General features: G+C 37.3%; 1 protein-coding gene and 1 pseudogene across 1 annotated transcript; both read right to left on the bottom strand.

Annotated features, from left to right (window-relative positions):
• Nucleotides 1–2,858: 2,858 nt before the first annotated feature.
• LOC111643486 (U2 spliceosomal RNA) lies at nt 2,859–3,039 on the bottom strand (annotated as a pseudogene).
• Nucleotides 3,040–14,707: 11,668 nt separating this feature from the next.
• On the bottom strand, nt 14,708–23,126 carry Sf3b3 (splicing factor 3B subunit 3). Its single transcript, XM_014356115.2, has 14 exons — nt 22,940–23,126; nt 21,782–22,255; nt 21,298–21,590; nt 20,847–21,223; nt 20,599–20,764; nt 20,186–20,354; nt 19,379–19,530; nt 18,965–19,120; nt 18,417–18,711; nt 17,927–18,212; nt 17,470–17,850; nt 17,142–17,258; nt 16,580–16,958; nt 14,708–16,345 (listed from the first exon to the last, which is right to left on the bottom strand). Exons 2-14 carry the CDS (start codon nt 22,176–22,178, stop codon nt 15,857–15,859), a joined length of 3,657 nt encoding a protein of 1,218 aa, XP_014211601.2. The 5' UTR covers nt 22,179–22,255; nt 22,940–23,126; the 3' UTR covers nt 14,708–15,856.
• Nucleotides 23,127–24,979: the final 1,853 nt, after the last annotated feature.

Below are 24,979 nucleotides of genomic sequence, written 5' to 3'. Positions count from 1 at the left end.
ATTCAAAAATGTTTGGATTCGGTGCATAAAACATTTTATTTAGATGTGCATGAAAGGATTTACGATCATTAGTAGTGCTCGTCCAACGTTAAAGATTACTTTTTAGACTTTTTTTTAAATCTAGAAGTATAGTTATAAACATACGGCAGAGTTTTACCCCTTTCACTCAACAAACACTCCATTGTCAAATATTAGAACGAGTAAAAAAAATACTATGATAAAAATACGACTTTTACACACAATACATCACGACTGAATAGATGGACAGCTTACTTGCGAAAAAATTATTCGTATAAACATTTGTTGATATTTTGTCGATCGACAGTTAAGTGTGATCGGCTGCTCTCAAATTCAATGACCTGTTCTTTTTCTAAATATTATAGGTGCTCATATTTCCTTTACGTTGCGTTGATTCAAAATTTCATCGTTATGCTAATATTGACGTAACTTCAACAAAGATGCTGTACTACTCGATATTCTAATGCAATATATATTTTAGATGTATGGGAACGAATTTGACAATGTGCTTTAATGATTCGGAAACCAATTTGATCATAAGCCTTAATGATTCAATGAACAGTGGGAGCCAATTTGACTTTTTTTTATAAATTTGGGAACCAATTTGTCTACGTTCCAAACAACCATTAATTTAAAATGGTCTCGAGTTGTAGGGCATACGTTCATAAACCACAACGAGGCCGATACGTAAACTCACAGAGACAGTTTATAGTCTCCGAAATTACTTTTCAATCTCGATATTTGTTTTCCTATGCTCTCGTCTTTGCCGTTCCCGTTCATTCTAGTGCAGGTACACTGAAAAGAGAATATAGGTTTACCCACCCGCGTCTTGCTCTACTACACAGTGTATACACCCTACTTGTAAGTATGTGTATATGTTGGTTTCATGCTTGAAAATTTTCCCAATGTTATCGCGGTGGTGGTGTAGCACAGCTTCTGTCAATAAAATCGCTACGCCCGCACGTTATCTATCATTTTCTCGTGTCGAGGGATGCTCTCGCCTCGCAGTTTCGAGTACTTGTATATGAACTATACTCGTGCATACGGATGAGCTTGCTTGTACGAAGTGTGAGATGTGCTGACGTTTTTTGTATTTTCGGTGCAATTATGAGAGTTGGGGTGCCATGTGAGGAAGCTAAAATGAGACTCTCTGTACACTTTGTGGGAGCACCACCGAAATTGAAACATTTGTTTGCATTTCATTCTAATTAGGAAATCATCAAAAGTTGTTTGTCAAAGTTAAAATTTTTTAAGTCTGCGGAATACCCACGCGAAATTAGATCGTTGTCGCGAAATTCATCACCCATAAGTCGACTTATCCAACTACTCTCGCGAGCTAACTTATCTATAGCCGCGCTTATATGGACGGAAGTTCGTTTCTTCGCCCGAGACGATTCGAAGTTCGAACTACTTTATTATCAAGTCAGCCCCCCCCCCACCTACCCTGATGGCAAGTTGTGCTCATTACCGCGTAATCCTTGAACAAACGCTTGCGACTTCCCCATCAGCGCTGATGCACCCTCGCGTTTTATACATTATGCCCTTTTTCGAGGAACTATTCACTCTTACATCTGGGGAGCTCATATGATTTCAAACTTTACAAGGATTTTTTTAATGATTCTAAATGATTTCATCATTGTTCTGTTAGCTCCCTTAGAGAGAAATGATTTTTAAAAAAAATATATATATATATATATTTTGCTCATTTTAGGTACTATTTACGAAATGTTAATAAAATTTGTGTAATAAGCGTGAAAAAGACAAAAATTATCGATTTCAATGTTTCTAGTGATTAATTGGCATGGTTTTATTAAAAAAAGAAAATACACAATAAACCTTCTGAATACAATGCACGATTTTTTCAAATTACAATTGTCAATTCGGTTGGTACATATACTTTTCAGAACTTAAAAACAAAATTCACACAGTCTTAATCATTTATTCACTGCCAGTTTATACTTGAATTTTAATTTTAGAGTGATTTATTAGATATAAATGTATGCCAATCATTCACTCATTATCCCAAACTGTTTTTTTTTTCGAGTGTCCAAGTGATTTTATCGACCGAAAAGTCTTAGCATCGCAATTTGATCTTTTTTAGAATTTTTTACCGAGGGAAGCGCGCGTGCATACGAGTCCCCGTGAAATTCGTGCACTACGCCCCGGTCTTTAGCAGGCGTTCCCGTTTCGGGAGTCAAGCCAAGAAAAATCACCGTGCGGTCTGCTGACTCAAAAGCCAGCCAGTTCAAAAGAAGGAGGTGGTGACAGATGCGTAACAGGGGATGGGTACACGGAAGTGTCATTTGTTTATTTACATTGAGACACGGGGTTCGGTTTTTTTTCTCCCCGTCAACTCATTCGTCATTGCAGCAATTTGAAAATTAATCGTGTGGTGAGAGCAAAGGGGCGTTTGAATTTAGATAGGGACTCTGCCCTACATCTCCAGGTTTCTGTTATTTCTTATTCTGCTTGATTGTCGATTACTCAACCTTATCATATCAAACTTAAAAAAACAAAAAAAAAAAAATGTACTTATACGTACTAGAACTAAGTGGGATTGACATCTAACGTGAACAATCAAATAATACTTTACATACCTTATCTCTTGGAGTTTTTGGATAAATTTACTAACAATTCAAAACAATGATAATTCTGATGGTGCAGTAGTAGGCAAATAATTACGAGCCGACTGTAGTAGGCCTTTGAGGTATTTTGACGAGTTTCGTAGGTTACGCTTGTATGTGTATGCTTGTGGCACTCCATGTTAGAGTTTCAACTGCTTGTTAAGGGTGTTTATGAGTACATTGTACTCAAGGAAAGAGGTGTTTTTGTTTAATTACATTGTGTGGGCCGATCCTTGCGGTACTGCAATGCATGGCCGACCCGTGGCAGGACCGGAGCAAGCCCCAGACGTCCCGCTTGTTTTCAAAAATCTGTTCGATATTCTGGTCCCCCAATGGGGGACGTATCAGATATCAAGCTGATAAGAACAGATCAATCTCGTTTATTAAATAAAGTGACTTCCTGCCTTGCGGCAGGTACATGTGTTTATTGTGTCAGTGTGTAAAAACATTCTCATATAAATAATATCGCCGTTTGTACATTCATTACATTGTATCAAGTCACGTTGCTACATTTGTTTATATCTTTGATAGAGCCGCTTACTCTGCGCTCCCGTTGCTTTTATCATATATATTACATGCTAGTCATTTATCTAGTCGTGTAACAGTATTATATTTAAATCGTTCTTTTGTAACTATTTGTATATATGTATATATATATGTTACTTATAGTCTAGGGTACAAGGTCGAAATATGCTTACAACGTTGTAATTAAAATTCTTTAAAAATACATTATTTCTTGCCTAATTTTGGCGTTGTCGAATCACAGTTATTCAGAGTAGAATAAAATTTAAAAGACGACTAGAAAACCAGAACAAAAACACAGAGAATAAACAGGGGCAGTACAAGTACATCCCGTACCCCTAGTTCGCCTGGCTAGGCCCGGGCTCGTCGGTGCCCGTCCTCTGGTCGCTGTATTGGCGCACACCCGAGACGTGCTCCACATATATGTCGCGGGACCATCTGATCGTCTCGCTGACCATCAGCTTACGCATTAGTCCGGCGTATCGCCCACTTATCTTCAACAGGCGCAAGACCCTCTCGTTCTACCCGCATCACGTGCCCAGGGCGCCGACCAGAGAGGCCCCCACCTCGACCGCGTACCCTTGTCGCCTAAGGTCCTCCGCAAGCTCGTGATATTTTTGCACTTTTTCTTCTCTAGCTTCGCGGAAGGCCCCCAAACGGTTTTCAAAGGGCACAGCAACGTCGATGATGGTGATCCTGCGCTGCGTCTCGTCCCTGACCACCAGGTCAGGCCTCAACTGCTGGCGCTCCCGGTCGACACCCCTAACCCGGCGATTTATCGACACCTCCCCAGGCGCGCGCGTCGCCTTTGCGAGGCGATCAAGGATGTTGTTATGTCGCCTCGCAATTGCCGCCGAGTTTGGCCCGCAGTGCTGGATGACGTGGGGGAGCGTCTCCAGCCCCGCCCCACACCTCCTGCAGCGCTTATCAGCCGCAGCCAACCACCTCTTTGCAGCATTGAGCGGCAGCACATTTAGCCGGGCTCTGTGTACGAATTGCCATTCTGCGAAGCGCGTAAAGCTGCCGCTTCTCAAGAAGTCACATGACACTTGTTCTTGCTTTGGTATACCCGACCGAGAGGATGTCTTCCTTGCTCCAGACGTGGCGGCTATTGTGGAAGCAAATCCACGTAGTTTGTCGCCGATTGCATCCTTGGCATCTGGCATTGGCTGGTTCGAACACGAGCAGAGCACGTTTCAGACGTACCTGCCATCGGCGCTAACCAACAGAAGGTTAGCGGACGCCACCGCATACAGAGTGCATGCACTCAACTTGCGTGCCGTCGTTCAAGGGTTGGCAGTCCAAGGAAACTTGGATGCCAGGGCTACACTTTGATTTTAGCCAGAATCCGAGAAATGTTAAGTGTTAACTTGACCGCTGATGAGAGACAGAAAGCTAACAAGTTTCTAGACCTAGTGAGATTCACAGGGTGTGATGCAAAAGTGATAGTCCAATAATTCTTGGACAGAGCAGCTTCAGCAGCTGCCCACACTGAACCAGAGAGGGATGAAGTTAAGAGAATGATCACCCTTTGACCTAAGCAAGAGGCCGAGGAGCGATGCTAAACGAACGTTTTTTGTCGAGTTTATAGAGCTAGTTCTCGCATAACACTTGCGAGCGGTGCAAAATCGCTGCGGGCGAAGCGTAGCGGTGGACGTCGGCGGCTAGCGGCTCGATCCTCTCCAATTCTGGCGCCTATATTTAAATGACTCAAGTATTACTTGCTCTATTTTACCAAGTTATTTAACACTTTACTATAAGTTTGAAGTTTTTTATGAATCCGAAGCGAAAAAAATCTTTTTTTGATGAAAAATTTTTTTTTCGATTTTTTGATACATTTGTGATAACTATTCTGCAATACTGTTTTGGTAGGAATATTCTAGTCTTTTTTAAACAATTATAATCTATTTTTAACAATAATTAACAATAATTAATGTAAATGTTTAGTCAGCGATGTTCGTAGAATAAGCATTTCGCACACACGTACGCTTATGGATTTATGTATTAAATAATTTTCATAAGCTCGTTATAGCTAACGGTTCAGCTAAATGCTCTTTTACATGATTCAAGAAACTTTTAAATTTATCTAATTATGACTAGTTAAATTGATACATTTAAAAAAATATAAAAACATTCTGTATAACATTTTTTAAGTGTCACGCAGAAATGAGTGTCTTTATTAAGTTGCGTGTATTGTTGTGTCGTACATCATAGTTTTCGCAACTGTAAATATCGAATCACAAGAAGAAACTCAAGCGATTCCTGCCTTGGTATGGACATTAATGTTATTTTTATTTAAATTATATTATTACGTACAACAAATAAATTACCCAAAAAACTTGTATAGTTTTGTAACTTTGTACAACATAAGTTTTTTCGTATTTTTCATTCTTAAAAATTGATTACTCGTGTGTTTTGAGCTGATCATACACCGAAGCCTAAATTTTTAAAATACATTAAAAATAACTAATTGAATCTATTATATTAATATACATAGTAAAACGACGGACCTCAAAAATTTATTTTAAAAATTGTTTTATCATTTTATGACGATTTAGAAAAATTCATCTGATTTATTGTAAAATATATCACGACACGTTTTTAAAATAAAAATCCAAAAAGTTTTTAAATAGAAATCCAAAATGTATATGTGATTCACTTCGAACACTACTAAAAAACTTATCTAAGAAATATTTAAAAAAGCATGTAATCTTCAAAAAATTTTAATCATATATTTATTTCAATTGATTATAAAATTATGGGTTTTCAAATGAACTTTTGAGAATGTACGTTCTTGCACTTAATAACCGTATGCATTATATATTGTTTGGCCATGAGCTTTTCTCAAAAAAATAAACAAATAAAACGTAAATAAAAAAAATTTCAATATCTACAAGACGCTTCGGAATCCCTATTTTCTAAAACGAAAATATTTTTTCATTGTTATTCAATACAGTTACTCAAAGGAGCTGTTTCCATCATTGGCAAACAATTCGCTGGAGCTGCCGCTAGTTGCGTCAAAGAAGCAGCTGAAAACTGCCACGGTGTGATTAAAAACCCGAAAGAGCTCATCAAATGTGCGGTGAGATACATCTCATTTATATCTACTGTATAATAATTGTCATAAAATTGAGGTCTAAAATTTAATTTTTTTTTTTTTCTACTTAGGGTGGATTTTTGAAAGCGAACAAAGGAAGATGCCTGATTTAAGTCCAACAAGGGCACATACCATAACTGCTGTAGTAGATACAGAGAGCAAACTATTCATGTAATGATCGATTATCAAAAATATACAATACAAGCAACTAAATCACATCTATTGTTCTTTTTTTAATAGTTAATACTCGATACTCCTTTTTTTTTTAATTTATAAAATTAAAACAAAATCTATCAATTTATAATCGGCTAAAAATGTTGAGTTCATCGCAATCTTTTTGTTTTTGAAATCCGTTTGAACGTATCGTAACTTGGCTAATTTTTTGCTCTACCTCGAGAATGGCCAATGACTCGTCAAATATGTAATTTAGCGATGTATGAATCAAATTTATTTTTTGTCATAACATCAAATTTAAACATCACTTAAGGTTCCATTTTTACTTGTAAATCAAGATATTGACGAAAAACAATGAATGCATCATATATACGACATGCCTCGAAGAATAAGCGTGTTTTGATAACGAAACTTTGAGGAAAAAATACCTGACATGATTGAAAAAAGAGTCGTAAATTTTTTTTTTCATACATTACTATGACTGAAGTTTTTTAATACTAATTGTACGAGGACAACGTTTTGTACAAGTTTACATTAAGTATAAAACGGCGATAAATGGTGAGTTAGCACAAAGCTTCTTTAATCGCTTAATGACTATTATACATTTTGTTTCTAAAACAAATTGTCATCAATAACATTTTTTTTATTAGATAATTTGTGTCTCATGATTTAAAAAAATTTTTTTGTAGTTACAATAGATTAGCCATCAAAAAACGTATAAAAATGTATGCAACTAATAACATTTTAGACTATATATAATGTTAAACATTTTTATTGGTATTATAAAGATGTTATAGTTTAATGCATATTAAGTCCAATTTTTAATTACAGTTATATATGAAATTGCCGCGAAGCGGGCTTCTGTTTACGACTACTTTACATTAAGTGTGGTTTTACAATGTGGTTTTTTTTTTTTTTTTTTTTTTTTTTTTTTATACTTTCACTTGCGCTTATTTATCAAAAAAGAGAGAGAAGAGAAAAAAAAATTCCGTACAACCTTATCATCAAAAGAAAAAAAAATTTATTGTCCTACGGACTGCGCCCCTCGGTATAGCCGAGCGACTCCCGGCGCTCATTCTCATTTTTTCATTGTTAAAATGGTATTTGTTGTTATTATTATTTTTTTTTTATAATATTACTATTACCTTAGTGTCTATATAACTATACAGTATTATTATTACATAATTTTAATTATTATTTTTATTATTATTATTACAATGCTTTTTCTTTATATTTTACTTGTTATTCCGTATCCCTTAATTTTATTATTTTCTCTTTTTTTTTTTTGTGGTAGTAGGGATCACTTGTTACGTCGTATGTTTTATGTGGGCCCAAGACCCGTGGAGGATGCTCCCGTGATGGTTACCGGGATGTTAGCTAGGTGTCTCGGTGTCCTCTTCTGTATTTCGAGGGATGTCGGCTGAGGCGCTGAGGGACTCGTCGCTGCAGTCCCTTCCCTTTCTGCGTTGTCTCTGCGTTGTCTACCTGCGAACATTCTAGCCAGATTTAATATCAAGGGGCCCCCCCATTTTAGGAATCCAAATGACCCTGCCGTTAAGCCTAAAGTTATTTCTGCTGCCGCCCACGCGTATTCCTTCCAATCGGATAATTCGCTTTGTGTCTGCAAGAGTTCGCGCACGCGTTGGACTATGTCCATTAATTTTGTGCCAGTTTTTAAGTTTTCCTCAGCCCCGTGCTCTTGATTGCCAAGGTCCTGTAACCCATCCCTTTTTATTATTATACTCATTAGCTCCCGTAACTTGCCCCCTTTTATCCCTTTTGTACCCTGTATTATTTTCCCTATATTTAAGTTCGAGTCATTAAACTTCATTATTTGGCTCTTGCCCTCTTCTGATCCCGGACTCAGTCTTGTTTCTGATGCTTGAGCCGTGCAATCCTCTGATAAATTTATCGCTCCTGCGTCTGTAACTTTTAACGTTTTATGCTCCGTATGCTTGCATTGCACATGTATTTTCTCCTCTCCCGTAGTGCTAAAAGCATTCTGGTTCTTCGCATGTAGGCGTGTCCAATAAGTGCCTCTTAATTTGGCCAATATTATTGGGCATTCCTCTGGATATTTTATTGGATAATCCAGGATTAATTTTATTTCGCACGGGTGGTCTTCTTCTATCTCATGTGCCGGTTCCAACAGTGTGCAAATGCGTTTTCGTCCTATTATTTTGCATTTTTGAACAGTTTCTGTCGACACTGGTGCGAAACTCTTTGCGCTTGTGCTGATTGCCACATATTCGTATGTTGGCTGTAAGTATGCCACAATGTCTGTTGCATTAAACCACTCCTGTTCCACCGGTAACGGAGATATTCTGAGGAGATCGAAATCCTCTTTTGTCACCAAGGGTATCTCTATATAATACATAATTTGTCCGTTAAATGCTATGGTTGCTGCCTTCACAGTTTCCCCGATTTCTTCCTCTGTTGTAGCGCTTTCCTCCCCCGGAAACTTGAGGTCCGATCTTAACTGTCCTGCCAAAATTTTTGCCTCCGATATAGCTATTAATATTTCCTCCAGTAGGTGTATTACGCCACGGCTCGCTAAATATACTATATCAGCTGCCTTTCTAAATTTTGTTGCGAGTTCTTTGGCTATTTTTTCAAATTCTTTTACCATGTTTGATACTTTGTCCATTCCTGTTATCAAATCTGCGACTATTGTTAGTCCTTCTTCCTTTATTTTCCCTGCTTCTTCTTCGAATTTTCTCATTTTCTGTATTTCTTCTTCGTGATCCCCAAACGTTGAGATCGTTATATGTTCCGTTAAATATTTGTTTGTGTCTATTGTAGTAAGAGGTTTTGAAATTATTAATTCTTGTATTTTCTCCTTTTCCGCACCTGTTAGTTGTCCTTGAATTATTTGCACATCTGTGGTGTGACTATATATTCCTTGGCCCACTACTGCTCTGTAGGCTTCTTGCACTTTTTCCCTTGTTTGCAGAACTTCCTCAGTGGCCCGATTTATTTGCTCCGTACATTTGTCCTTCTTTCTTAATGTTACTGTGCATTTCCAGCTGGCCTGCCTCTGCGCTCGTAAAAATTGTCTCGCCTCCTCGATCAGCTGGCTCCAATCCACGTACCATATAACTTTGCACGTTGCTGTGGCCGACTGGACTGGACCCAGATTTTCCACTATTATTCCTGGATTTTTTTTATTAGTTCTACTTCTCCTATTTGTTTTTTCCCTTGTGCGGCTTCCGCCCTAAAACAAAAAAGGGTGGGTACTTCTTTTTTTTGGTTCTTGTGATTCCCCCTTTTTTTTTGGATTACTAAAAAGAGTTTAGTTATGAGTGGCACCCGTATGTGGTTCCTAATTTCCCTTGTGAAGCCTAACGTTTTGTACAGGCAATGACAAAAGCCTAAGCTGTAATCTTATTACGTGAACGAGTTGTATATTGCGGGTCAAGTTGGGAGTATAGCTTTACCTTTACACATCGTGGTGTGTTTGCGCAGCTTAAAAAATAAAAAAAAAATACATATTATAATATGTATACATAGCGAAGTAATTATTACATTGTTATACGGTTGGGAACGGTAAACAAGTATTCGTTAATTCGAGTTATACGAGGCTGTTTGTCCCAACATTTTTACAATACTTTTGCTAAAAAAAGGGGAAAAAAGCTTTGTTTTTTTTGGTTCGTTGAAATGTTTTGAACACTTCTTTCTTAATTTTAAATAGCTGCGATTCTTAGTAAACTCATAAAATACAAGCCTAGACGTCCTTTTCTAAAGAAAGAGAACTGTACAACATTACTGCACACGTGTTCGGAGCGAGAGAAAGTATGTATTGGCATTTATAGTTGACGCGAGCCGATTATTGTGCCCTGTTCGCTCAGTCGTATTCTATGACTCTGTGTGTTGTTTATAACAGAAAGACGCCCTTATTGCATTGAGTCCTCCGGACTTTTCCTCAGTGCTCTCTGGATCTTTCGCCCGAAAAGTCCTCGTCGTCCGCTGGTTTCAATTTTTGCTTATTTCGTTCGACTCATTCCTTCTTTACGTAGTCATTTTTTGTTATTATTACTTTTTTTTGTACAATTATATCTATATACATATCTATAATGTCATCCTTTTATTCCGATTTGACGGGTTTCATGAGCCGGCTTCGGGATTTTGCGAGTTTGAATCGCGATAGTTTGCGCCAGCCCGGGTTTAAGGTTACCGATGGGAGTATGTGTGCCATCCTGGATGGGGCCACATTGGAGGAGGCGTTGATGTGCCTCCAGTGTAATCATGTAAGTGTCTTTTTTTTCATCTTTTTTTTTTTTTTTTTGTACCAATTAGTACCTTGTGCGTGACCTTATGTAACTTCCTTATTTTTCTCCTTTAGTCCGTGGTGTTGTATATTTGCCGACGGGTGCCGTCCGTCGGGCGCGTCCGCGGGGCCCAGCTCGTGGTGGTTGAGGGGCAAACTGCGTTTGCCCCCATTATCTACCCGACCCACGGGGCGGTAAGTATCCTGTTTGATATAACTCATTGTTTGGTTTTCTCTCATTTTTGTATTGCAGTTGGGGATGCGGTTGGTCGTGGAACCCTTCGAGTTCTTCGGCGTCCCTCGTCATTTGCGTCAGTCCGGAGGTAGGCAAAGAAATAAGGCACTACCACCTCATGATAATAAGATCAGAGACTAAGGAATGCATGACTTCCTGTGCTTCTGCGGAATGTATTTCGCTCATTTCCACACAGCATACTTCCAACTAATTACATCAATTTTCATTAAAGTCTGAACTAAAGACAGAGAGCTGACACGTTTTTAGACCTAGTAAGATTCACAAGGTGTGATGCAATAATGATAGTCAGAGAATTATTGGACAAAGCAGCTGACCACTCTGAACCAGAGAGGGATGAAGTTAAAAGAATGATCACCCTTTGACCTTAGCCAGAGGCCGAGGAGCGATGCCAAACGAACGTTTTTTGTCAACTTTATAAAGGTAGTTCTCGCATAACACTTGCGAGCGGTGCAAAATCGCTGCGGGCGAAGCGTAGCGGTGGACGTCGGCGGCTAGCGGCTCGGTCCTCTCCAATTCTGGCGCCTATATTTAAATGACTCAAGTATTACTTGCTCTATTTTACCAAGTTATTTAACACTTTACTATAAGTTTGAAGTTTTTTATGAATCCGAAGCGAAAAAAATCTTTTTTTGATGAAAAATTTTTTTTCGATTTTTTGATACATTTGTGATAACTATTCTGCAATACTGTTTTGGTAGGAATATTCTAGTCTTTTTTAAACAATTATAATCTATTTTTAACAATAATTAACAACAATTAATGTAAATGTTTAGTCAGCGATGTTCGTAGAACAAGCATTTCGCACACACGTACGCTTATGGATTTATATATTAAATAATTTTCATAAGCTCGTTATAGCTAACGGTTCAGCTAAATGCTCTTTTACATGATTCAAGAAACTTTTAAATTTATCTAATTATGACTAGTTAAATTGATACATTTAAAAAAATATAAAAACATTCTGTATAACATTTTTTAAGTGTCACGCAGAAATGAGTGTCTTCATTAAGTTGCGTGTATTGTTGTGTCGTGCATCATAGTTTTCGCAACTGTAAATGTCGAATCACAAGAAGAAACTCAAGCGATTCCTGCCTTGGTATGGACATTAATGTTATTTTTATTTAAATTATATTATTACGTACAACAAATAAATTAGCCAAAAAACTTGTATAGTTTTGTAACTTTGTACAACATAAGTTTTTTCGTATTTTTCATTCTTAAAAATTGATTACTCGTGTGTTTTGAACTGATCATACACCGAAGCCTAAATTTTTAAAATAAATTAAATTTATATATATTAAAAATAACTAATTGAATCTATTATATTAATATACATAGTAAAACGACGGACCTCAAAAATTTATTTTAAAAATTGTTTCATCATTTTATGACGATTTAGAAAAATTCATCTGATTTATTGTAAAATATATCACGACACGTTTTTAAAATAAAAATCCAAAAAGTTTTTAAATAGAAATCCAAAATGTATATGTGATTCACTTCGAACACTATAAAAAAACATATATATCTAAGAAATATTTAAAAATTTATATTTAACAGGATAACGTTTTGTACAAGTTTACATTAAGTATAAAACGACGGTAAATGGTGAGTTAGCACAAAGCTTCTTTAATCGCTTAATGACTATTATACATTTTGTTTCTAAAACAAATTGTCATCAATAACATTTTTTTTATTAGATAATTTGTGTCTCATCATTTAAAAAATTTTTTTTGTAGTTACAATAGATTAGCCATCAAAAAACGTATAAAAATGTATGCAACTAATAACATTTTAGACTATATATAATGTTAAACATTTTTATTGGTATTATAAGGATGTTATAGTTTAATACATGTTAAGTCTAATTTTTAACTGAATATTTTGAGTAAAAGTAAAATTTTTATCAAAAAACAAATATTTTTCTTTTCAAACAATTATCAATTTTATGAAAAAATTTATTGATGTTTTTTTAAAAATTCCTATGGCTATCTATTGACATAAAAACCATACCTCAGAAATGACTGAGCCAATTAAAATTCTATAATTAATCTAAACTCAGCAACAAAGAGAAAATTTTTTTGAATTAAAAAAAATAAAAAGTTGTTTGTTTTTAAACGTAAAAAAAATCTCGTAGTGTGAACAGAGTTTCATTCCTTAATATCAAAAATTTTATTATTTGATGTATTGTGATTCATACACGTTTCCGATGTTTCAAAAAATTTTATTCCTAGTCTAAATGAATCATTTCCTCTGTACCACTAGGAAAAACAAGCAACACTAATTTTTTTAAGCTATTAACAGCTCGTACGAAACAATTAAAAATATTTTGGTCTATTTGCGGAAAAATTATTCAAGGCCCATTTTGGGTACAAAAATTGGTTGCTGCAAGCGGGTGAGTCACTTTAAGCCCAAAAGAGGCATTAACGCTGATTCAAAGAAAAATCTAAGAATTTTTTTCTATGAAAATCAATTGGATTTAAATAAAAAAAAAAAATCAGCGACATACTTAATTTTCATTCTTGGAAATTTTTAAAATGTATGTTTCTCACGTATTTGTTTCGTGTATCATCATTTTCGTAATTTCGAGTGCCAAGTCAAATGAATCAGTGGAACCACAATTCATACCTGCTATCGTAAGCACATCATTATTACTGAAATTTACTAAAAAATTATTTTCTATTGTTAGTAGTATAATACTACATTCATCGTTCAATCTACACTAGCACATAAATAAAAAATCTCGATTTTACTCAACACTTTTTTTCACACCTACATATTTTTTTTATTTATAACTAACAAATATGTTTTTCTTTCGATTTCAATGTATAGCTCCTTGGGCCAGCCTTGGAACTTCTTGGCGCGACATTCGCTGGAGCTGCCGCTAGTTGTCTCAAAGAACCAGCAGAAAAATGCTAAGATTTCTTTGATATTAAACATCCTAAGGAGTTCCTCAAATGTGCGGTACGTAATGTTGATTTTGTTTAATTTTACCGTAACTGAAGGTAGTTTATTAAAAAAAACTAAATTACGTAAAAAAGTTACTGTATACATGCCATCGATCAATGAAATTGAATCCTGTGACTGCTTAATTATCTGGAGCGTTTATTTCTTCGATTTTTCATTAAAATGAAAATTTTTTTATCATGGATTAATACCTTATTCATTTACCTTGTACAATTTTTTTTGATACAAATTAAGGGAGAATTTTTCAAGGAAAACAAAGGAAGGTGTCTCATAAGTTAAATAAGTGGACAAACAACTGCAACAATAATCGTCCAATTGTTCATCAAGGATTGATTCGTGTGATGTACAACAGGTGTTATATAACTTCAATCATTCCAATAATATATAATAAATAATTAAATGGTGATCGTCGTACTGTGTACTTATTTACCTTACAGATGACAAATTAATTTAATTGTAGATTGAGTACGTACTAGTGTCAAGTTTCTAGTTTATAATTCTTTGAACGTATACAAGAATGGGTATGTATATTTTTTTGAGCTTAATGTAAGAAAAAAATCAATTAAAAATATATAGTTTCACTTGATATCTTCAAGATTGAATGTTACAATTACAAGTCAAAGATGGACTATACTAGTCACTAGTTCGTGTATCCAGAAAATAAAAAGCAGCCGAAAAGTTGAATAAAAAAAATTGTGGGTGTAAGAAAAGTTGCATAAGCTTTATACTTTTTTTATAATATGTATTTTCAATGCATGTAACACTACATTTATTAGTCATTTAATTGTTTATTTTCACTGCAAAAGCTTTACAACTACTTTTGATACGATTGAATGACGCTTTTGTTTCTACGAGTACAATAATAATTCATTTTCTTAAATTAGCTTTTTATTCTAAGCTATGTACAATTTAAATGCGAAGTAAGAATAAATTTACTTTTTACACTATTTTCTTACCACAATGACGCAAAATGATATGATTGAATTTCCTAAAAAATTTAGAAATTGAAAGATATTTTTTCATTTACATGTGAATCGATAATTGGTAAAAATAAAATTATCACTCAACATTGCCTTTCATGAAATGCTTATTTTTTAACCATACTAATTATAAAAAATCTTAGAGCCTACCTCGACCGAAGAAAGTATTATTTCCGGTCGAGTTGGTCAAAAAAACAGCTTACACACCACAGGAGCAAGCGAAATAGTCTCGGATTTCATGACTGTCACCCTTAGCTTTACCTTTAGAGATAGATAATTTATACGAGATCTGCATAAAGGTTTACATTTACTCTCTAGGCGTGTAACTAACTATTCATTACAAGGTGCAACTAAATTTCATTCAGCACTTAAAGTAAATAATACACTATTCAAGTCAACTATCAGTAAAATCACCCACTGAAGATTGAGAACAATAAACTGCTTTTGAAACATTTGCTCAACTGCTACACGGATTTCATTTTTTTTTAATCCTTTTGTTTAAGAAATATAATGTAACTACATACAGGTTTCAAGTGAATACTATTTCTAAACAATTATTACAAACGTTTATTTATAAACTTTTTGATAATTCTTAGATCATGTTAAAAAAGACTGAAACAGAGAACTTGTGCGTTTTGAAGGCTACGATATTGACAAGGAAAAGACGGACGAGGCCAAGGAAACTAAAATCCACATTTGAAATAACAATCATCCAAAAGAAACATTCCTTAGGTATGTGTGACAAATAAAAAAGCAAAAACAAGAAAATATTGTGTGCATCTCGTGGGTATATTTTACATGCAAGTATTCTTATTGCGTAGGGATATAAGTTAATATCTACTAATCTAAAATTAATTTATAATTAAATAGCCTTAAACGTCTACGATTGACAAAGTCTCGTACTTCCGAAACATAAAAAAAGGGGGGGTAAATACAAGCAGAGTAACGTTTTTAAAACGCGTATCTCGTTCTGATATCTTCGAGTTTTTTCGACACCTCTGCGGGAGTTCGCTCGAGATCGCTGGCAATGCTTTTTTGCTTGGCAGGCTCGATGCTGTTGAACTGTTCGCACAGATCGCCATCGATTACATTTTTCACCGGATAATAGTAGGAACGGAAACTGAGGTGATCACGACCACACAGAGGCGGGTGCTCCGCGCGCATGTGCATCTCGAGGTGCTGGAAGAAGTCGTGGTCCTCGTGACTCGTGAACGGCACGAGCACACCAACCGTACCGCTCAAAGTTGTGTACACCAGAGACTCGCTGCCTCCGGGAATTAGAGTGGCTTTTTGCAGCGACATTACCGTTTCGCCGATGTGGATGCAGGTCACGGTGTCGGCTTTTTGCGAGGCTCCGTTCAGTAAACCGCGGTCCCAGAGAGCTTTGTTGCCTGTCGGGTCCTCGTCCACGTCGTCGTTTATTCCACTCGCTAAACGGATCTGGAAAATTTATCGACATCAGTAACTGCACTCTCACGGTTCGTTTGACAGGGTGTTTATAACGTAGAGATTTGTTTGCTCAATTACGACTTTAGAGTACAATGATTGTAAAACTAAAGATGGGATATGATGAGCAGCTTGATCTCCGCATTTCGGATTCCACAAATCATTGGATACATTTTGCAGATAGGGAAACGCGGAGTCTCGTGAAACGTACAACCTATGGATACTTACAATAGCGATATTGCCAAATTTATCAGCTGTAGCAACGGTATCGTAATCAAGAACGCAAGTCGTGGTAATCCATCTCGGATGCGTATCGTCAGCGAAGACAATCAGTTGATTCTCTTGTCTCTTGTACCTGACAGCGTACACCGATTCTTGGACGTCGCTCACGTAGATGCGCTGACCAATCGCGTTAATGCAGATCACGGCGTTGGGTATGTGCTTGTTTTCGCATTTGCGCAATAGTTTTTTCCTTCCCATGTCGTAGAGACGCAACATCTTGCCGACGCCAACGAGCACGCGGCCTTGGTACGCACAGATAGAAAGTGGGATCTCGTCGAGGGTTGTACGATGCACCAAATCCAAGTTCGTGCACTCGGCGTTTATTCTAAAAATATAGATAAAGATTTTTCGTTTAGAACGTTGTTTGCAACGAGCAGACCAGTTTTAATCATTTGATAAAAAGTCAGCACTGCAGGGTTCTCATCAGTGAGCAGTTAGTGTGAAACTCATCATTCGAATAAATTTTTTTTTAATTCAACTACGTCAAATTTTTATGTTGATAACTTACTTGTAAGTATAAAGGTATCCTCCGTGACTTTGTCTTGGATTGAGTTGATATTCCTTAGCAACACCAACAATCAGGAATTGCTGATCTCCTTGATTGGCGAATTTCACTATGGCCAAGCTGAAAAGAATATCGTTTATTACACCTGTGCCATAATCACTTTTGAACGAAAAAAAACTTGTTTGCTTCAGAACGACTTTAACATGTAACCATTACAAGTTAAAGATGGGATGTAGAAGTAATTTTATCTCTGCGTTTGTACACTCTGCAAGTTATGGATATGACTCTTGCAGAAAACTAACGCAGCTCTTTAGTTAGACCCTCAACTCACCACAAAGCAGCCAAATTCTGCTCGAGCCTGTGCACCTGGAAAGTAGTGCCTGTGGTAGGCGCCATGACGCGAATGAGAGACGCCCAGAGCCCGGGACCAGCTCTGGGTGCACCAAACACCTGCTCGTTCGGTTCTTCCGAAAGAAAAGCCTCGGCGAGTTCACGCGCGACGGCAGCCTCTTCGGCACCTGCCGCCTCTTGCATTTCCTCAGCCATCTGTAATCGGCGCTGTTGCTTTGTTTCCTCGGTATACGCGTTGTGCTCGGTTTCGAGGACCAAAATGTGCGACGACTCGTTGTGGATGACGAATTTACGTGGCGTGTACTCGAACGGAAAACTCATCTGATTGAACACTGCTCCCAGTTTTTCAAGAGCCAAAATCCTAATGAAACATACCATCTTATACTCCATTCAATTTTCCTTAGCAATATTGATATATTAAACTCTTTTTTACGAACCTCAAGGTGTTAGTAGATATAGCGACGATACCCTCGGGACACTGTTCTGAACTAAAGCCCGAGGCGAACTCGAGACTCTCGTACGACAGTGGCGTCAGATGGAAACGATTCTGATAGTAGTAACTTAGCCACGAGCGACTGCTCATGGCAAGTACGGCTTGATTGCCTTGCATCTTGATGCGGAAGAGCTTCACAGGCCGAGAACCGAGGTAACGCGTTCTCGTGTCTGACAAGTCGCCGGATATCGGGTCGAGGACTGTTCTCAATAATACACCGTTTTGCAAACCTGCAATTCATAGACAAAAGATTTATCAAGTTTCCTTGTGTAAACCAAAAGGAAGTATTTCGATGAACCAATACCATCATTATCAATAAAACTTAAAATCAAGATATTTCAGTTGAAACACGGACATTGATAGAATAATCATCTGGTATGAACTATAAAGTGACACTGGAAAAAAAAAAAAAAAAAGTTGAAAGATTAAATTACCGATATTTAAATGAAGAGTTGATTGGTTTTGATTGCCGTCCTCGTTGTTGGTGTTGCTGTCTTTGATACCCATCTCGACGATGCAAAGACTCTCGGCAGCCGCGGGCAACGCCTGCATACTTCTCGGAGCCAAACAGTCTGACGGATCGAGCGAAATGATGCGAACGGTGTTGTCCTGCAAGCCGACGGCCAAGAACCACGATCGCTGTTCGCCCGATGCCACATTGCCCAGAGCCATGCACATCACTTCCGATGGCATTTTCTTGCGCTCCGTGTACTCGTTTAACTGGCCGGTCTACGTGAGGATGAACAAAAAATTTTTTTTACTCAATTCAAATTGACGACATAGTGATAGATTTTTTTTTGTTAACTTAATGTAATGTTAGCATCGTGATAACTTCAACAAGCTACGGCTACACGTCAAAGATGACTTAGATGCATCTAGTGCTCTACGCGCTATTTACATCTACAAGTTTACAAAATAAAAAACCACTTGCAGAGAACAAGGCGCGAATATTAATCGGTTAAGGTTTGGTGTTAAAACTTACTGGGTCCATTTCGAAGTAGACGAGTTCACCGCCGGTCAATGCGATGACGACTTGACGCTGATTAACGGCGCACTTGCTGATCATTTTTTTACCGGGAGCTTTCCACTCGTTGACACGCTTGTCAGCTCGAATGTGACGAATACCGTCAGGATAAACCTGCAATGAAATCGTTGGTTGAAACACTAATAACTCCTTTTCGATTGTTTGATTCAAAAGTTTGTATTCGTAACGTAATTGTCGAGGCTTGTAAACCAGGAGAGCTCTACAAGAAGAATCAAGCGCACCAACGATGCGAAGCCTCATTTTGATCTTGCACTCACATACGACCGACGTGTGGGGATGATCCAGACGCCGGAGATACCGGAATGCTTCTTTTCTCTTTTTAAACGGTATGAACATTTAGTAATTAATTACCTGAACCAGTGCGTCGTCTCCGAGAGCAGAACAGCTGAGGGTGGGCGTGGTACCCAGGAAACCGGAATCTGTGACTTCCTCGACAGTTTCACCGATACTCAATACCAGGGTGGCATTCACGAAGGACACTATGATGTAAGCATCGAATTCCTCTGTAACCAAAAGCATAACGACTCGTCTGGTTTAATTCAATCGGAGAAAATCACAGGAACCTTATTGTCGTTGTGTAATCACTCTGGTAAATCCACTGTAATTTGCGAACCAATAAAATGTCGAAAATGATTGAATTTCAATTTCAAAGTGGTACATTTACTGCGAAAAGTTGTGTACTTGTATAATCAAATAACAATATTACAGCAGATTTGTCAAAAGAAAAAAAAAAATTTCTTTTTTTTCGAGTTGTAGGTGACTTTCGGTTGATAGCGGCTCTCACACGCGCAGCATGCCTTACCTTTCCCATTCAACAGCCAGGTATTGAACGACCGATCATCTGTTGCCAACTGCCTGAAAGGAAAGAACTGGTGTTTGATAAGAGTGTATCAAATCACCAGGCTTCAATTATCTAAGCTTAAAAAAAAAAAAACAACGGGTCGTTCGATGAATCCGTTTTACTTGGGATACAACAAAATAAGTTCTTCCGGACTTAATTTACTTTTGCCCATTAACTCAAGTCTTTTAAAATGTTACTATGAATCAATGAACTTCCCTATCTATAGCTTAATCAGATAAACGAGTGTAAAAAAAAAAAAAATAAATAAAAAAAAAAGTGTGAAAGCGAAATATCGCTTATGTTTTAATGCAACTAACCGTCAATGCGTCTTTTTACGGTCCATACGGCGTTGGGGTTACCGGGCAGCTCGCTCACGGCCATCTCCGAGACCTCGAGACCGTGTCGCAGTACTCGGAGCGTCGAGCGTGGACCCCTACCGCAGGCTATGTACAACTGTGGCGTATCTTCGTTGGCCAAATCAGCAACCTACAAAAGTAAAGTTTAAATTGACAGTATTGAGAAAAAGTTGAATCTTGACGAGTTTTTCTGGATTTTAGGAGTCGGCTGTCATACTTTGATTCACTTCGACATGCAATAACAAGTCAAAGGCGACAAAGGATGTTTTAATTTCGCACTCATCACAGAGAAAGAACCACGTGGCGTCATTCTCTCCCTACTTGTGAGTGCGAGGTTTTACTACAGGGTGCTCCAAAGTAAGTTTTCAATTTACCTGGCACGCCAAAATAGGCGAAAGACTGTCCATTTCGTCAACGAGGACTAGATTTCTCAATGGCCTTGGTGCAAAGAAGAAAGTGTCACCTTCTTCCAAAGGCATTGCAGAGCTGAACTCCGGCTCGTCGTCGTCGTCACCCAAGTGAGCGATTTGGTAAAGGTAGCTGCAACAGACAATTTAAATAAGAAAAAAATCAGAAGGGAAATTTTAAATAGAAAAAAAAATTAAGAAAATTTTTTACATACTGATTTCCAAATTCGGAAGCTACGAATAGAAACCCGGTCTTCAGTACACACATGGCGGTGGCTACGGGTACTGTATCGAAATACTTGAGTTTGATTTCTGTAACGACATCCTCATCTGTTTCCAAGGTGATTTTGAAAATATCACCCTGTTCCGTCTGGGCGAGGAAAAAGAACATGCTCTTGGTCTTGTGAGTGGCAGAGCAGACAAAGATCATCCCACGTTCGGGATCATCGAGGTCGTTACGTCGACGCGGGATCGGACAACGAATGTCCGGCTGGTCGCCCAAGTTCTTGTAAGTCAAGTAATTTTCGGAGCAGATGAGCACACCGCTGGGGCCGTCGTTGCCTCCCGGCACCGAGACTAAGAAATTGGCGTGCTATCGTAACAAAGCAACAAATTTGTTAAGCACAATAAAATTGATAGTATTTTAATCGATTATCGTTAACTCACCTCCTCAAGGGGTTCGCTGTATTTGCGGACAACGTGATTCAGACCGAGATCCAATTCATAGAACGTCAATGTCTGTTGAGTTTTTATCGCAGCTTCACCAGTTGGATCTGTGTCTGCATCCTCGTAGTCGATTTCCAGACACGCGAACATAGGATTTTCGAAACCCACATCCACACCTACTATGTGATAAACCAATGTGTTGCTTTTGTGCGCTTCAAGCGGAGACGAGATCGTGAGACGTGCCTCCGGGTCTCTGTTGAGAATGTAGACTAGCTTTTGTTTTTCAATCGCCCCTGCAACGCAAACCAAAGAATTAATGACACTGCTTATTGAATGGACTGAGCATAAAAAATTAATTTTTAGGCAATATCATTATCAGGTTGTATAATCAATGGCATTCAGTTGAAACACGGACTGATACTATAATCATTTCATGGGTAAAAATTAAAGCGTTTCGTGATAATTGTTATTGCATGGCAATTACCAATCATGACGGCACGTCCTTTGGGGTCGATGGCAAGGTACTGTCCAGGTACAATCCGCCTGCATCCGCTCTTGCCAAAAGTCTCCTGATGGACCTTCTCGAAGACATTTTTGGCTGGTACGTACTCCAAAATGACGATACGTCCCGAGTCCGAGCCAACGACAATGTAGTCTTTGGTACCACCGGTCAGTCTGAAGGCCATCAGAGACCTGATGACCCCAAAGACCTCGACCGCCAGAAGCGTGTGGACCTTGCCAGTGTTGGGGTCTGGTCTGAGGAGTTCCAAAGACTTGCCCCTCGATACAAGGATCTCCTGCATCTTGGTGCCAGAGAAATTACCGTGGACTGCATGTGTGATGCCAGTCGCACGCTGTAGCGTCAGGTTGTACAGATACATTTTGGCTGCTGGGATACAACAGTCTTGGACTTTTAACGATGTATGGTCCTTTGCCCTAAGTGGAATGCTACGAAGCTCTGCAACCAAGAGAATATCACATCATGAGTACATTGAACTCTACATTCGAGTATGTACATTCAGTACAAAGCGTTTAAGGTTCTAGATGGTAGTACAGCTGAAACGAGATTCAAACCGGAAAGATAGGAAACTATATGTATGGCTTTTTTATGAGTGAACTGAATTAAAAACGATCAAGCCCACTCGTCGAAAAGACTCGTTTGGTATTGCACTTGTAGACAACCAACGCGTGGAGGGTACATACATAACCAAACGCCGGGGTACCAATCAAGTGCAACATTATATAATATATACGTAAGGTAAGAGAAAAAGAGATGTTTATTTCAGAAATTAGATGTACAAAAAAAAACGGAGCACTACAAAACTTTTGGGATAACCTTTCTTTCACTGTAACGTTTATCAACGTTAATTAGAGTATAATTGGGCCAAGTAGACCAATGCACTCACTTTTTTACAATGGGTATTGGTAATGGATAACGATTTAATCGGAAATTAATGATTCAAAAAAGAATACACAACTGCATGTAAAATACGTACACATTAGACGCCGCATACATATGTATATAATTTACTACTGGGAATATTTTATGAAAAAAAGAAAAAAAAAAAAATTGAGGGAGAAAAGAAAAGATGATAAATAAAGGCGCGAAATAAATGTTGCTAATACGAACTATTTAAATTACCTCATATCCTAAAGTCAGCCTCCGAGGCAGCGGCGATGCTCGAGGATTGCCGTCGTCGCTCTGGTCGTCGCCATTCAGACGCGGACAGCACGGCTAGCGGACGAGCCAGCCTGCAGTTCGAGAAGAAGCTCAAAACCCAAAATGGTGGAGACGTTTCATGTTTGATGGAAATTACACCGGGTTTTGCTGTTTTTCGGCATTGTGTGTGAGAGAGAGAAAGAGAGGCAAATATGTCCTGAATTTGCGTTACCGACTGGAGAGAGAGCAAAGTAAACGGAACTTGAAAAAGCGCGCGAAAATACAAATTTTCCATTTGTAAAATAAATTGAAGAGGTTGCCATTGCACTATCTTTACCTCGATTATCGCTTCACCTTCTGCTATTTTACTGCATAACTTTGATATTTCATCCAACTCACCTCTCGTGTTCGACTGAAAGTTAAAAATCTTTGTTTTATTTTATTTTCCTCGTATTTTATCATCTAGAAAAATCGGCAAAGTTAAAAAACACAATAGCGTTAACGTAGCAAAAATCCGTTACTTTCAACGAAACGGTTGGAAAAAGAACACGAACTCGTGTTATCGGCACCGGGACTCAGCGCTGATAAAACTGCCTACGCGAAATATCCTCTTCCTTCCTCTAAACGCTCGACTGAATGATATGTTTTGTATGTACGCGACTGTCCATCCTGCCGTGGCAGTCAAGAGCAAAATTAAAAAGGAATTTCACGAGGGGCTGTTTGGTGTAAGAAATCATTTGGGGACTATTTAACGAAATCAATCTGAAATCTTTTGTAAACATAAAATTTAACTACACCTTCATTGAATAGAAATCTTTTGAACTTTAGTTGGAAAATTGACTTTCTTTTATTATGCTTTAAAAAATAAAATCGGCAATTACACTCGTGTGTATTAAAAAATTATACATTTATTTTGAAAGGTTTTTTTTTTCTCATTACACCTACTTATGAAGAAAAACAACAATATTTGTTTTAACAATTCATATCCTACACACATTTGTAGTAACATTTTTATAAAAATACATAAAATGTTTGAATACATATATTCAAATATTTAAAAAAATTCTTATTTTCTATTTTTTACGTATGTATATACACCTCTTCAGGATCAAAATTGCAATATCATTGCTTTTTCTTGTATTGTATACTGTGGTAAAAAACATAAATAAATCTAAGAATTTTTTTGGTGTATTAATAAAGCAATCAAAATAATTGCATCAAATAAACACTTTTTATTATTATTATTGTTGTTACTGTTGTTATTATTATTAATATTAGTATTAATATTATTATTATTTCAATTATTTACATGTGAAATTATACTAATTATAGCTAATTATATACTTGTGAAATCATTTGAACCATTCCCTTGAGAGCCTGTAGCTATTAGAACGATGTAATTCGTAAAAAAATTATATTTTCTTTGAAAAAATTAGAATCTTCCGTCTACTAAAACGTGCTTTATTATAAAACAGCTAAAATAAGTTAAGAGGTCACGAAGGCAGACATCGAAAAAAAAAAAAAAAAAAAAAAAAAAAAAAACAGATAATGTATGAAAGTATGACAGAATCACAAAGTGACTATCGTCTCTGTACTTATACCCAAGTGTACCACGTCACATCGCTATTTCATTCGGATAAAATATTTTTATCATCAGTTTCAGGAAATTGTCGCCAGAAAAACAGCTACCACCTGCTCTTTCAAGGGAACATCTGATTTTTCTTTATATGAAATGTAAGTCAATTTTAATGGATACATTATGTTGTTTGTTGAACATGTCGTTGTGCTCTCCGTTTTTTCCATGATGACTTGAGGATCAGTGCCTAAGCATCACGATCAGTAAGAGCTAATTTTGGGAGTACGAATGAAAACTCCAAAAAAATCAGGTGTTAGTTTGAGCAACGTTTCGTTGGTCTTAACGCCAACCTCATCAGGCTCAGTCTATATCGTTAATACGATCGTTACAGACCTTTAATGGATACATTTTTTAATTCAAAATTGATTTTCCATCTATTAATAAAT

The sequence above is a fragment of the Copidosoma floridanum genome, unplaced genomic scaffold, assembly GCF_036245765.1.
Source record: "Copidosoma floridanum isolate Cflo_tuat_1 unplaced genomic scaffold, Cflo_Japanese_pri ptg000025l, whole genome shotgun sequence".
NCBI lineage: Eukaryota > Metazoa > Arthropoda > Insecta > Hymenoptera > Encyrtidae > Copidosoma > Copidosoma floridanum.
The sequence above is the reverse complement of the archived record's forward strand: the minus strand, read 5'-3'. Positions and strand labels throughout refer to the sequence as shown.

Excerpts from the sequence above, each read along its gene's own strand:
- Sf3b3 (XM_014356115.2), bottom strand. The coding sequence starts at position 22,178 with ATGTATCTGTACAACCTGACGCTACAGCGTGCGACTGGCATCACACAT. Across the intron at positions 20,765-20,846 it reads GCTTCCGAATTTGGAAATCA|CTACCTTTACCAAATCGCTC; the intron begins GTATGTAAAAAA and ends TGTCTGTTGCAG. Across the intron at positions 16,346-16,579 it reads AATTTGGCAATATCGCTATT|ATCCGTTTAGCGAGTGGAAT; the intron begins GTAAGTATCCAT and ends TAAATTTTCCAG.